This window comes from Aspergillus saccharolyticus (assembly GCF_003184585.1).
Source record: "Aspergillus saccharolyticus JOP 1030-1 unplaced genomic scaffold BP01scaffold_5, whole genome shotgun sequence".
NCBI lineage: Eukaryota > Fungi > Ascomycota > Eurotiomycetes > Eurotiales > Aspergillaceae > Aspergillus > Aspergillus saccharolyticus.
Genome location: NW_020290615.1, coordinates 865,558 through 878,977, shown reverse-complemented (window position 1 = coordinate 878,977; position 13,420 = coordinate 865,558). Strand labels below are relative to the sequence as shown.

General features: G+C 50.9%; 8 protein-coding genes across 8 annotated transcripts; 6 read left to right on the top strand and 2 right to left on the bottom strand.

Annotated features, from left to right (window-relative positions):
• The first annotated feature begins 26 nt into the window (after window positions 1–26).
• med6 (mediator complex subunit MED6) lies at window positions 27–1,518 on the top strand. The gene is made up of 3 exons (XM_025570860.1): window positions 27–254; window positions 328–689; window positions 801–1,518. Exons 1-3 carry the CDS (start codon window positions 161–163, stop codon window positions 1,332–1,334), a joined length of 990 nt encoding a protein of 329 aa, XP_025434244.1. The 5' UTR covers window positions 27–160; the 3' UTR covers window positions 1,335–1,518.
• Window positions 1,519–1,688: 170 nt separating this feature from the next.
• Window positions 1,689–2,752, bottom strand: pre5 (proteasome core particle subunit alpha 6). Its single transcript, XM_025574356.1, has 3 exons — window positions 2,621–2,752; window positions 2,426–2,537; window positions 1,689–2,335 (listed from the first exon to the last, which is right to left on the bottom strand). Exons 1-3 carry the CDS (start codon window positions 2,656–2,658, stop codon window positions 1,703–1,705), a joined length of 783 nt encoding a protein of 260 aa, XP_025434243.1. The 5' UTR covers window positions 2,659–2,752; the 3' UTR covers window positions 1,689–1,702.
• Window positions 2,753–3,087: 335 nt separating this feature from the next.
• On the top strand, window positions 3,088–4,306 carry BP01DRAFT_354112 (Vps55 family protein). The gene is made up of 3 exons (XM_025574355.1): window positions 3,088–3,462; window positions 3,524–3,737; window positions 3,888–4,306. The coding sequence occupies exons 1-3, from the start codon at window positions 3,424–3,426 to the stop codon at window positions 4,019–4,021; spliced, it is 387 nt and encodes a 128-aa protein (XP_025434242.1). The 5' UTR covers window positions 3,088–3,423; the 3' UTR covers window positions 4,022–4,306.
• A 153-nt stretch (window positions 4,307–4,459) lies between these two features.
• BP01DRAFT_389531 (uncharacterized protein) lies at window positions 4,460–6,152 on the top strand. Its single transcript, XM_025577930.1, has 2 exons — window positions 4,460–4,589; window positions 4,649–6,152. The coding sequence occupies exons 1-2, from the start codon at window positions 4,538–4,540 to the stop codon at window positions 5,998–6,000; spliced, it is 1,404 nt and encodes a 467-aa protein (XP_025434241.1). The 5' UTR covers window positions 4,460–4,537; the 3' UTR covers window positions 6,001–6,152.
• Window positions 6,153–6,326: 174 nt separating this feature from the next.
• Window positions 6,327–7,560, top strand: BP01DRAFT_354110 (UPF0220 family protein). The gene is made up of 4 exons (XM_025574354.1): window positions 6,327–6,552; window positions 6,640–6,900; window positions 7,037–7,134; window positions 7,206–7,560. Exons 1-4 carry the CDS (start codon window positions 6,454–6,456, stop codon window positions 7,267–7,269), a joined length of 522 nt encoding a protein of 173 aa, XP_025434240.1. The 5' UTR covers window positions 6,327–6,453; the 3' UTR covers window positions 7,270–7,560.
• A 656-nt stretch (window positions 7,561–8,216) lies between these two features.
• fes1 (Hsp70 nucleotide exchange factor FES1) lies at window positions 8,217–8,965 on the bottom strand (the record flags this gene model as incomplete). The annotated part of the gene is made up of 2 exons (XM_025576277.1): window positions 8,217–8,459; window positions 8,546–8,965. The coding sequence occupies 2 exons, from the start codon at window positions 8,963–8,965 to the stop codon at window positions 8,217–8,219; spliced, it is 663 nt and encodes a 220-aa protein (XP_025434239.1).
• Window positions 8,966–9,134: 169 nt separating this feature from the next.
• Window positions 9,135–9,754, top strand: BP01DRAFT_179153 (uncharacterized protein). Its single transcript, XM_025570859.1, has 2 exons — window positions 9,135–9,411; window positions 9,547–9,754. The coding sequence occupies exons 1-2, from the start codon at window positions 9,227–9,229 to the stop codon at window positions 9,602–9,604; spliced, it is 243 nt and encodes an 80-aa protein (XP_025434238.1). The 5' UTR covers window positions 9,135–9,226; the 3' UTR covers window positions 9,605–9,754.
• A 2,330-nt stretch (window positions 9,755–12,084) lies between these two features.
• On the top strand, window positions 12,085–13,318 carry act1 (actin ACT1). Its single transcript, XM_025574353.1, has 2 exons — window positions 12,085–12,856; window positions 12,911–13,318. The coding sequence occupies exons 1-2, from the start codon at window positions 12,089–12,091 to the stop codon at window positions 13,139–13,141; spliced, it is 999 nt and encodes a 332-aa protein (XP_025434237.1). The 5' UTR covers window positions 12,085–12,088; the 3' UTR covers window positions 13,142–13,318.
• Window positions 13,319–13,420: the final 102 nt, after the last annotated feature.

Sequence of the window (13,420 nt, the reverse complement as noted above, 5' to 3'; positions counted from 1 at the left end):
AAACGTCGTCACCTCCGCGGAGAGTAGCCTCAACCAATCTCTCTTCATCGCCATCTTCTACGATTTAGTTGACATTAATATTCATCCATTGCATCGACTTCTGAGCTACAGGTTGTTCCAACTTGCATAATAAGAGCCCGTGCAAGCTGAACAGAGCATCATGGCAAGCGTCCCAGAATCCTCGCTGGAGGAGATTCTATGGCGATCACCGCCGCACGTGCAGATGATGGGCGGCCGTCTTCATTCGAACAACAGTATGAATTCTACAAGCCTGTGAACGATCGGTGCATATTTTCTTTTCATATTGACTCTGTATGCAACAACCAGTTCTCTTCTATTTTGCCGAATCCCCTTTCTTCGATCCCACCTCCAACAATGCCTCCCTCGCCATTCAAGCCAACTACAACGAAGCCTTCCGACAGTTTATTGAGACCCGCGAAGCATTTGAAGGCCGTCTGGCTACCATGCAGGGCCTCGAATTTGTCGTTTCTTACGATCCGCTTCAGGCTGCAGCGCAACCAGACGGGAGCTTCGCGACCGAACCTTCGAACATCTGGGTGATCCGGAAGCAGACGCGGCGCAAGCGAGTCGGACAGGAAGATGAGGTGGAGGTGCTATCCACTTACTTTGTAGTCGGCGATTGTATTTACATGGCACCTTCAGTTGCGAGTGTCATCGGCAATCGAATTGTATGCATTCCCCTCCTTCTATTGCCGAGACGCTTGATGTTTTTTCTGGATTTTACTTCCCTCTCACCCCTTCAAAGTCCGCTCTGCGCTCACACTATCTTTGCGAAATAGCTCTCGGCCGTGACTTCTCTCTCCAGCCTCCTCAAGACCGCATCTACACTACCCACCTTTACCCCGGCGCACGGACACACCTATCTTCCCCCGACCTCTAAACCCACCGACACAGCTGCTCAGCCGCCAGGCGCCCCAGCGCAGCAGAGCAAGGAGAATACGCCGATGCCCGATGCGCCAATGAGGGCGCCTCTCGTCGGATCGCAAGTAGCGCAAACTGGCGGCTCGGTGTCTCAAGATACTCGGACCCTTGCGGAGTCATTCAGTCTGCTATCACGGTATGGGGATGAATTCATGGATGAGAACCCACTGGTCGGTGAACCGGGATCATTCATCATGTCGAAAACCGGTGATACGGCGGCGGGTATGAGTAAACAAGGGCCCAATGCAGCAGCTAGCGCAACGTCTGGAAGAGTGACCACGCCGCAGGTTAGGGTGGATACACCGGGCTCAGGCTTGGAGAAAGGAGCAGCTACGCCCTCCATCGGACTGGAGGAGGGTAAGCTGAGAAAGAAGGGCAAGGTAGGGAGTTGAGTCGGTAACGTGGGTTTTAGTAAGTACGGAGGAAACATGATACCTTGTCATTTCCTGAGGATTACTTAAGGGAAGAAGCATATGTAGTTCATTGGAACATGCTGTAGCATTGTCTTCTGCACTTTCGCACTGGCTTGGATCGCATATTTAAGCATACTACTTCATGCTCTTTTGCGGGCATACGCCAGTGCCAAAGAGCCGAGCCCTCCAAATGACGCAAGCTCACGGCTCCCGCTTCCTCTCTTAAGCAAAATGCAAGGCAATTCTGGAGTGACATGAGATTATCTCGGTTCATGACTATAACTATAAGAAGGTAAATTCATCTAACGGATTCAAGGCTAGGTGTGGCGCTACCCGCCACCCACGGTCTATGAGTCCACTTCCATTGTCTCGGCCTCTTTCGTCTCCTCGCCCGCTTCGGAACGCTCTAAAGCGTCTAGCAGCGGTACGAGCAGCTGGCCCTCGTATAGCTTGAAACTCTCGATCTTGCCCTCGGCAGCCAGACCCACCACACCGACAGAGGTGTTATCAACCGTCAGCTCCTTATCCTGGGACAGAGTCTCCTTGAGGGCCTGCAGGCCGTGGATGATGAGCTCGTCGCGTGTCGAGCCGGCGATCTTCTCCAAGTTCCGCTCGAGGTAGGTGCGGGCCATCTGGGAGCGGGCACCAATGGCACACGCCAACATCTCCTGAGTCATGCCCGAGGGCTGGAATTCGAACAGGTGAGGACCGGCGTCGTCGACCCCGGCCACAAGCAGGCCAACACCATATGGCCGCTTACCGTAATGTTGGGTGTTTGTTTGAGCGCGGTCACCGATCTGACTAACGATGCGGTCGACAGGCAACGGGCGACCGTAAGTCAACCGGGAACCCAGCGACTGCTGCTTCATGAAGTTGGATAGCACCCGGGCGTCCGAGGCGAGACCAGCGATGGCAATGCCCATGTGAGAGTCGATTTCGATGATCTTCTTCTGATATGACGAGAGTTCTTCCGCGTTACGCTGTGGGAAAGTGGCAGATCTGTGAGCTTGGGCGCGGCCTTGTAGGTAGGGGCATCAACTTGGGGAGAGTCCGGCGGAAGGTTTGCTTACCTTCAGTCCGACAAGCACAGTATGTGTCTTGTTGACCAATCCCACCACAACGGAACCTTGCTTCACGGCCTCCTGTGCGTATTCAACCTGAAATATGCGACCTTGCGGGGAGCTGTGCGCATGGTTCCAGGTTAGTAATCGGCCCAGAACAAGTTGACTTGAATGAGCGGAAGAGTTGAAGCTGGCGATACATACAAGGTGACGGCATCGTTGTCGTAGTTGTTTCTGAACATCGCGAGGGGTTGTGACGGGGATAGAGTCTCAAATGAGGATTTAAGAGATCAATGAGAAGCCCGAATAGATGATCAAGTGTGAGGAAAGACGAGTGGTAGTGAAGGAAATGGAAGGTGGAAGATAGAAGCACAAGGTGAGGAAGATTGAAGAGATGATAGAGTAGTTAGTAGTAGGGGAGGAGGAGGTTCGGACAGGCAGAGAGCAACTGACGCGGTGACGGGGAGCTGAGAGAGAGAGAGAGAGAGCTTCCCGCCGCTAAGTTGCTTTCAGTAACTACGGAGTAATCAGTTGATGATTGACTAGTCATGCCTGAGGCTGTTAAACTGCAAAAGGCGGGATTGAAGCTCGAACAAACAGCAGCAAACAGACGTCACTGACCAGAACTGTGTACGACTAACTTAGTACGGAGTACTAACTTCCATTCAACATAAGTTCCTACCTACTAAACTAAGATACTACGAATACTCCATGCTGAATTACTGGTGACTGGTCCAGCTAAGCTTGTATTACTGTGAATCCTACCTACTTCTATTCTCTCTTCCACTCCCTTCCCCCTCAAACACCCCATTCTTACTGCTTTTAACACTTTGCCATCCACTCTTCGCATTCTCATGCTGTCCAGTCACGGCTCTTGAATCACCTTCTACAACTGTGTCCGCTCCTGATCTTGATCGCTCAGCGTCTTCTGAGCTTCCTTATCCTTCCCTTTCCTCCCCCATAACACAACCCCTCCTTTCACCGACTGAGCGGCTTTCTCCACAACCATGACCGCTGGACTCAAAACAATCATCGCCCTCTCCTTTGTATGCGCCACTCAATGATCTACCTCGGCTGCATCTGGTTATTGATATGTTTTGTTCATAGGTTCTTGCCATTGGGTTTCTCCTTGTCATCCTTTCCTCGGCTCTCTGGCACAACTTCCTACCGCTGATCGTTGTTGCGACTTACGTTGTCGCTCCCCTGCCCAACTGGATCTGCTCACGATGCGCCAATCCCGATGACTTTATGGATAGCTCCGGCAACGCTGCTGCCGACTTTGGCCGCTTCATGACCGGTTTCTTGGTACTGATGGGTATTGGTGAGTTCATCATTCCAGATCGCACGCAAGCATGAATCTGCAAATATCACTTGAAGTCTGAGGAAGGAAACTCGGGAGGTTGTGCTTGCTTTGCTGGTTTGGCTTCTCCTGAGACCACTCGAGGTAACTAATCTGGCTCATTACATACAGCTCTCCCGGCCGTCCTTGCGCATTGCGGTGCGATTGAGATTCCCGCCATGATTATGTCGATCATCGGAGGTCTTCTCATCTACGGTACTATCATCAGCTTCTCCATGTTTTTCAAGGAGCAAGAAGACTTTTGAGAGCCGGGAAAGGTGTTTTCTGGCAGGGCAGGCTTCGCGTTGGATATCACTCTGCCGATTGTTTTGATCGACCTACCATGGACTCCTTCCCCATGTGTCTAGCAGCCAACTCTCTCACCCTTTACGACCTTTCCATTTTCATGTATGGTTTGATTAGGAGTATTGCTGTGATTCTGCGTGTTTACGGGTCTATTCGATTTTGTTTCTGTTTGTTCGGCGATAAGGTTAATGTATTATAGCCATCATGCAATTATAGAGAATATTGGCAGTACAGACCTTATCTCAGTTGCTGGATTTGATAGTCCGAATCTCTTCGTCATGCGGCGTTGTGTTCCGCCTTCGAGGCATTATTAAATCACGTGAGACCGCGCCCCGGCGGCGCGTTTGTGTAAAATTACCCACCCCGACCTCTGACTGAGGAGGAATCCTGAGTACCTGCGATTCTGAATCTCTAGCAATCCGACAAACCGTGACCTCGAGAAATGTAAGCTGCTTATAATTTGCTGGGCACGCAACATGAATGTTTGGACCGGTGCACTTACCCTGGAAAGCGGAGCACAACTCCATGGTAATTCACACGCAACGAGACGATTCGCGCGCATTTGCTGATTGTATTATCACACCCAGGCCTACAGTTGCTCGATAGGTCAACCAACTCTCAATCTGATCTATCGAGAGAGTCCATTCTAAGCTTACGTTGCTTTGTCAACCCGGCGCTCATACCTCTCCACGCGCGATCTGGTCCGGAACTCGAACTTCATGCGGCAAATCCGGACACTAGAGCATGGCTCAAGGACAAGTTGACCGGTACTATCTGGCTTGAAGAAGATGAGCTTGACCGGCTACAAGCCATTCAATGCCCCGTTGCTCTGCTTGTCCGTGTCGACAACAACATGCGAGCCAAGGTCCCCAACACCGGCACAACCGACCTCTTGATTCATGGCGTTCTCTCCATGACAATCTCATTCGAAAGACCCCCCACCCCACCTGGATCGACACCATCAGAATCGGACGACCAGATTTTACCCGTTACCAAGCAAGAGCTTAGAATCTATGCGACACCCGTATCTGCATCTCTTATCGCCAGAGCGCAATCTACGTCCTCGCCTCCCGATACCGACGACACCACTCACAATGACCACTCGGCTCACTTTCTCCCAGACATCTACTCTCCAAGTCCGAAGCGCAAGCGAGTCGCCACTCTCTTCGAGTCTGTAACGCAGCATCACAAGAGAGCCCGACGGAAGGGCGGTGAAGCGGTCTCACAATTAATGGCGCACTCGCTCTCGCACAGCTCTCAGCAACAATTACAGGCTCTACGAGTCAAGCGTGAATCCGAAGAACCTTCCCTTCTTCAGGTCGGACGTATCGCATCGCAGCGAGCAAGGTCCCTCTCTATTGGAGGCAATCTGGCAGGGAAAGCGCCCGATTCCCGGCTCGATTCTACTCGACCTAGCAGCAAACGGGGTCAGTTACGGGACCTCGACTCTCGAAAAGGCACACCTAATCCGTTCATCGATTCCACCACCACAGCGACACTCTCACTACCGCCCGGAAGCAAAGTCGATTTCCCGACCACACCAAAAGACGCGGGGACGGTTATTGCTGAGAACAAGAACACGATCACGCGAACGATCTTGACCTGCATGCGGCTTTATGGCTTCAACCGAACCACGGTGACACGCTCGGGAACTTCCAGTAGACCGCAAACCGGCACGGAACCGGGATACCAGGATATCACGCCCGAGGAGAGAGGTCCGCGCATGACTGCTGACCTCGGGTCAAATACGGATGAAGATGAGTTCAAAGCCATGTACCATGCGACTTATCGCGCGTCGACGTTCGCTTTGCGGAAGTATCTTAAGGAGTCCACGGCTGCGAATGAAGCTGCGCTGCCGACGCTGCCACCATCACTGGAAAAAGCCAAGGCTATGACATGCATCGATGAGGTCTTGAGACTGTTCTGTGAGGGAAATTGAGCCTGGCTGGTACCAGGTGATGAGTGATGAATTATGATGAACGAGTGTCTCCATTTGGCAGGGTCAGGGGCTTCTATATTAAGTTGCGAGTCTTTAATGGCACAGGAACAAAGTATGAATACCACAATACGCATCGATAGGATGTCTTTCAGGAAGCCACCTATATTACTAATATTATTATCATTATTACTATTACTGTACAGTGTATAGTAGTCACTGGAGTCGAGGCTTTATGAATACTTCTACCGGCCAATGAATCTTCCGAGCTCCGACGGGGCAACTGCATCATCGCCGACAAGCTCACTAGCGCGGACGACCGCAACCTGCCGATAACCAACCCCAATATACCTTTGATCTTCTTATTTACCTCGACTCCGCAACAACAACTTAAATACACCAACCTCATCCTGTGTCCCACTTAATTAATTTCTCTTCACACATAGTTTTGGCAGAATGGATGTCTCCAATAACCGTCTCTTCCGGTGGTCCAAACCCGAATGGCTCAACAACTCGGCCGTCCGTAACGCAGGCGTCTACACCTCCGGCGCACTGGTAGGCCTTCCTCCTTCTCCTCCCAATCATCGCTCGTTGTCATCTTTGCCTCCCCGGTGAAAATACTCATGTTTATGTACTGGACAGTTCTCCCTGGGCTTCTTCTTTCTCATCGACGCGGCAGCTTTCTCACACAGCATCAAGAATGGATCCAACGTGCACGTGAAATTCGTCGACTGGATCCCCGGCATCTGCTCGGCGCTGGGGATGCTGGTGATTAACTCGATTGAGAAGTCGCGGCTGCATGCGGATAGCTTCAGTTATAGTGGAAGTGGGGTCGCGTGGAAGGCCCGGTTTGTCTTGTTTCTGGGATTCGCGTTGCTGGCTGGGGGGTTGGCGGGCAGTGTGGTAGGTGGACATTCTCTCTCCTTATCCTTTGTTGCTGTTGTTTCTTGGTTGTGCTCCGGGAAATGGGTCAGAAGAGTTTCATGGAAGAAAGACAGGAAGAGAATCGCTTGCGTCGCTAACGATCATCGTTGTGTAGACGGTCATGGTTCTCAAATATCTGATCAAGTCATATCCATTTCCGACGCTGTACTTTGGTATTGCAAATGTGGTCGCTAATGGGTTGGTGATGTTGAGGTATGTTGTCTTCCTTTCTCTTGGAGCCAAACAGAGGGTGCGACCGTGGGCTAATGTTGTTGCTGGTGTAGCTCGGTGGTCCTATGGGTCTCACAGAACATTGAGGATGATTATACTTATAATTTGGCTTTGTGATTCGGATGCAATGGCCGGGAAAGGAATCCGTAGATTGGGTCTGAGCGGAGGGTATGATGGGTTCATTACTGGACTACTGCCGAACAGGGTTATGATTGCAAGGTTTGGCATTTGACGTCAAGTGCTTCTTCTGTATGTTATCGGTGTTGCTGCTTGATTTTCTCTATAATTGCATTTGTGGGTTAGTTCCTGGTTGCGTGTCTGGTTGGTTTAGCCTATTATTGATTTGCTGCATGTTTCTCATTGATGTTTCATATATTCAATATAGTTACTGGCTGCATTGGCTGGCATAGACTGACTGGACTGCCACGTGATTTGGAACAAAAGTGCGTAGTGGTTGCCAGATGGTTGTTTCGTGATGCTATACGTGTAATTTCAACCTGCCTCATACTGCAATTCTCTAGCAACTATCAAGTACGTATGCGTGCCGATCATGACAACATTCAGAACAAACAAGCTGAAGGATATACGTTGTCAGAAAGGAGAACTTGGCCATCTAGAAGCCTTTCTATATATTGTTCGATGCAACCAACACTTTGAAGTAGGCAACCAGACAAATGGGTATATATCCTCCTGCATAGCAAAGTCTCATGACTTGCAGAGCCGCGTCAGCGGGTACCGCCCAGTGGCGGGACCGGAGCCTGCCAGCGTTCATGGAAGCCGGAATCTTTCTGGGACCATCAGGGGACCCGGATCTAGTGCTTGGAACTAAGCATTCAAGACTCCCAATTCAGCATGCGGCTCTCTGTGATTACAAGAGGCTCAGAGCCCTTCGAAATATGTAGCAGCCTGGTTGTTCTCGTAAGCAACGCCACGTCTTGCTGGCTTGTGTACGTTCCTGTGCATGGCGATTCGAGAAAGTCCGCTATCCGACCAACCCCGGCCAGAGAATGGTAGCGAACTAGGGTAGGCGCATGACTGTCACGATCAAATCGATATCAATTCCCTCAAGCAGACTCAACCGGGTGAGCCCGCAGCTTATCCATGAGCGCGTCTACAGCGTCCATATCGCCCGCATCAATCTTATCGCGGGAGTAGCCCTCAGGAAGGTTCTTGGTCACTTCATCCATGGCGGGCTGATAATTGCGGACGGCCGAGGAAATGGCGTAGATGGCCTTTTTGCGAACGTTAGGGGTGGAATCGGTGGTGGAAATGGTCACGAGCTTGGGCAGGGCGTTAAGAACGACGAGCTGGCAGTGATTAGCTTGATTCCCACATCAACCATAACGGTACATGTCAAGAATGTAGGTCCTGGAGGCTTCTCGGAGGAGCATACCTTATCCTGCGCCTTCTCATTGTTCTGTACCGCGGTGCCAATACACCAGGCCGCCATGCGTCTCATCTCGGCCTCTTCGTGCTGGAGCAATTCCACCAGAGGAGTCCACAGACCCAGCGGCTCCAGGTTGTTAGCATTATCAATGCCCTCAATCAGCTGCTCAAAGTTGTCGAAAGCGATCAGCTTATTTTGGAGGTCGACCTCATCGGAGCGCAGAGCTTGCATCGAAGCTTTCATCAGGTCGGCATCGGTAGGACCGCCGAAGAGCGCGGAAAGCATTTCAGGGTTAAGACCGCGAGAAGCAGAGCTGGAGGTACCATCAGTAGCAGCAGCAGTGCCATTGTTGTCAAATGCAGCGCCGTTGTTCTCAGTGGAGGCTTTGATACTCCATTTGAGGAGGTTGTTCATGTTGGGATCCATAGTGGGCTTTTTCGGGGAGAGGACGGTGAAAAGACTGATTGAAGGAATAGTACTTGAGGCGTCAAATCCGTATTGACCCAGTAGAGCAATTTTAAAAAAGTAATTGTGGTAAGGATTGTAGTAAGGTGGTGTTCATAAATAAAAAGAATGGAAAAGAAAGAGAAGGAAAGCCTCCGGCCGCTCAACAACTAGTGATATTTTCGCGGGTAATGGGGAAAAAAAACGACTGGGAGTGAAGTTCGGGAGGGCACCAGAGGGTTCATGCCGCTCCCGTTGCTTTCCACCTTCTTCCATCACCAGCTTACACAGTCATTCATCGTCAACGATGGGCATCCGAGGGGCCCCTACTCCGTCTCCATAAACACTTATATCATATACATCTGGCCAATAATGAACTTCTATCTTTTTTGTTCTACTGGGGACGGTGATCGCTTGATCTGTGTGAGGCAAGTCGGCCAATTATCAGTCATACCCCGCCATCGGATACCCCGCGATGCGGTTGTTTTGTGATATCAGATTACCAAAAGTCGACCGTTGAAATGTTTCATGCTACTGAATTACCTAACATGTTTTGTGATCAGACGGATGCAGAAGAAAACCCTCGAGGATAAGCAATTAGCCCAGGTGTCCATCGGTTAGGCCCCCTCTTCCCTCCGTCTCCCAAATTCGCATCAGGGGGCGGCTACGCGACCATGGAGTCTCAGTGATCTGGCATTAATTACCAGTTCAGAACTACGGACTAGGACGGAATACTGTGTAATAGGTCCAATTGACCCTATTCCGAGATGATGATCATGGACCCATTTCAGGGATACCGAGCAACAATGACAGGCTGCGCTAGAAAACGTCCAGATGAATAAGGGGCTGACACTTTACATGAAAAAACCACAATAAGTTAATCAAATAATGAAAGCCCCTTAAGACTAAGGAACAGACGGATCACGGAGTAAGCAGTCCGACCAGGCTCCATTTTATTGGAATGGATCCAGAAGCCGGAGAGGCCATCCGATCCGTCCGGCTATCAGGACTCCAGGAGGAGGAAGAGTTCGAGCCTTTTGAGGGAACTTGAGGAAACTCAGGAAGGAAGGCAGGGAAGGAGAATAGTGGACTGTGGGAGCGATGATTCCTTGGCCTAAGACTAGACCCAGCTATTATTATCGCGCGTGGCATCATCGGACATCCATGATGATTTCAGCAACCTGTTCTCTGGTTGGGATGGCGGGCGACGACAACAACCCTGGATCAGGATCGATCGTGCCCCACGAGGAATGCGCAAGCAATGCTTTCCACCTTGCTCTTTAACTAGATACCTACACAGTGCTGTGCACAGGAATCATTCTGCCTGAAGGCAACCACTATTCGACTCAGTGATCATTGACGGGGGGTGCGGAGTATATATATGGTGGTGATGGTTGACTCTCTCAATAATTGTGTTTAACATCGTATTCGCATTACACCATTGATTCTTACTTCTTCCTCCCTCTCTCTCTTTCTCTCTTTCTCTCCCGGGTTTTCCACTTGTCCCCAAATTGGGTAGTGTGGCGGTGACAGCAATTGGCACCAAGAACTCACTAAACTTGAGCTGGTGCAATCAACGAACTGCTTTGCTTCACGACTAGACTCAGACCAGTCTAGACAATTCCCCACTCACTGCTCTGCTCTCCCTCCTTTTCCCACACCCTGGTCCCCTCCCCCTCCTCAGCTCCTCGGACCTCCTCCTCGCCCCTGAGTTTGGACAAGTATCCAGTACTACTGTGTCAGTGTGTACACAGTACGTATCTTACCGTCACTCTTCAACCATTGTTACCACTCCCTATAGTCTGTCTATACAACTCTCTCTGAGGACAGCAGCCAGAGTCAGGAATAAGAAAAAAACCACCATCTCTCCCGTAAGTAGCAAAGCCCAGAACCTATCTTCGAATACCCATCAATTGGCTCAAAAAGAAGCAAAGTGTTGTGTTAGTGTTGTTATCGGTGTTGTTGTTGTTGTGGACTGGTGTGGTTTTTGACTTGTTTGCTGACTACGCACTCAACTCCCTGGCAGTTGTTGCTTTCTTACTTACTAGGAACTAACTTCTCTTTCCCGCCTTCTCTTCCCTTCTCTCTCGCTCTCCTTCTTCTCCCTCCCCCTACTCTACTCTCTCTCTCTCTCTCTCTCTCTCTCCTCCTATTCCCCCTCCTCCCATTTCATCACCAAACCCACATAACTCATCCTACAAACACCACCCATCTCCCCCCTCTCAAATTACCCTTCCTCCTCTCATATTCTCTTCTTCCTTTTCTTTTTCTTTCCCGTAGTTCGATTCTTAATTCCACAGTCACCATGGAAGGTAAGCTTTTCGGCCACCTTGCGTCTCTTGCTTGTGTTCCCCCCCCTCTCTTCCCTCCCCCCTCCAAAGCTCCCTTTCCTGAAACCACACCATTTCCCCTCCCCCTCGTCTCATCGTCATCCCATCCCACCAATATACTATCCATGCCTGTTGCTAACGGTCTTTTCTAAATCATATAGAGGAAGTTGCTGCTCTCGTCATTGACAATGGGTACGTGATATTTGCTGACGGTCGCTGGCAATGGAGCTAGTTCCTGATGTTCCGCCCATGCTGGGGATGAGACGGCAAAACATACGTGTCGGCTCCGGTCGCAACAGTGAATAATCTCACGGTCGCCTATGTGATTCATTGCCTTGTCAAAGTCTTCCCCCAGCTTAGGAACTATCAGGGCTTTTGGAGCTTCAGCCATGATCTGCGAAACTTCTACTGACTCGTCTTCTTCAGTTCGGGTATGTGCAAGGCCGGTTTCGCCGGTGACGATGCTCCCCGTGCCGTCTTCCGTAAGTCATTCTCCTCCCCCCACCGGCTTTTCGGGCTACCCCTCCTGTCCTCATCCCTCGTGATGGCCACCCCTCGACAAGGCATGCTTCCATGGCTCCCTTGCATGAAGTGAGCATTATTGCGGGGGATGAAGGCGGGCGGGCGGTGAATAGCCTGTCCTTTTTGCCGTAAATCTCAGCATACTGATCGTCCTTTGCAGCCTCCATCGTCGGTCGTCCCCGTCACCATGGGTAAAGCTCCCTCTTGTCAAATTGAGAAACGGCCGCCATGTATCTAACGCCTTTGCAGTATCATGATTGGTATGGGTCAGAAGGACTCCTACGTCGGTGATGAGGCACAGTCCAAGCGTGGTATCCTCACTCTCAGATATCCCATCGAGCACGGTGTTGTCACGAACTGGGATGACATGGAGAAGATCTGGCACCACACCTTCTACAACGAGCTCCGTGTCGCTCCTGAAGAGCACCCCGTTCTCTTGACCGAAGCCCCCATCAACCCCAAGTCCAACCGTGAGAAGATGACCCAGATTGTCTTCGAGACCTTCAACGCCCCCGCCTTTTACGTCTCTATCCAGGCTGTCCTGTCCCTGTACGCCTCCGGTCGTACCACCGGTATCGTTCTGGACTCTGGTGACGGTGTCACCCACGTCGTCCCTATCTACGAGGGTTTCGCCCTCCCCCACGCCATCTCGCGTGTCGACATGGCCGGTCGTGACCTGACGGACTACCTCATGAAGATCTTGGCCGAGCGTGGTTACACTTTCTCCACTACCGCTGAGCGTGAAATTGTCCGTGACATCAAGGAGAAGCTTTGCTACGTCGCCCTTGATTTCGAGCAGGAGATCCAGACCGCTTCCCAGAGCTCCAGTCTCGAGAAGTCTTACGAACTTCCTGACGGTCAGGTTATCACCATTGGTAACGAGCGTTTCCGTGCTCCCGAGGCTCTCTTCCAGCCCAGCGTCCTGGGTCTCGAGAGCGGTGGTATCCATGTCACCACCTTCAACTCCATCATGAAGTGTGATGTTGATGTTCGTAAGGATCTGTACGGCAACATTGTCATGGTAAGTTCCTGTCTTGATTAATAACTAATTGGGCCCTGACTAATATTGGTTCAGTCTGGTGGTACTACCATGTACCCTGGTATCTCCGATCGTATGCAGAAGGAGATCACCGCCTTGGCTCCTTCCTCCATGAAGGTCAAGATCATTGCTCCCCCTGAGCGCAAGTACTCCGTCTGGATCGGTGGTTCCATCCTGGCCTCCCTCTCCACCTTCCAGCAGATGTGGATCTCCAAGCAGGAGTACGACGAGAGCGGTCCCTCTATCGTCCACCGCAAGTGCTTCTAAGGTATGATGTTCCTTACTGTATGGACTTTGGGTCGCCTGCTAAATTTCGCATAGCTCTTGCGCGTTTCGTTTCGTACTCTCATATTCCCACATGTATCAAAAGACCCGACGGAGACATAGGTGACTGGCGGGCCCTCTCTGAACTCGCACTATGAGGAAGATCGCCTGAAAAAGGAACTTTTATTTTAGCTGTCGAATAGAGATGGTTTTTTACTTTTTTTTTCATGTTGAAACAAGCTTGCCACATCGGCCCCAGGCCGCCACCTCTGGCCGCCGGCC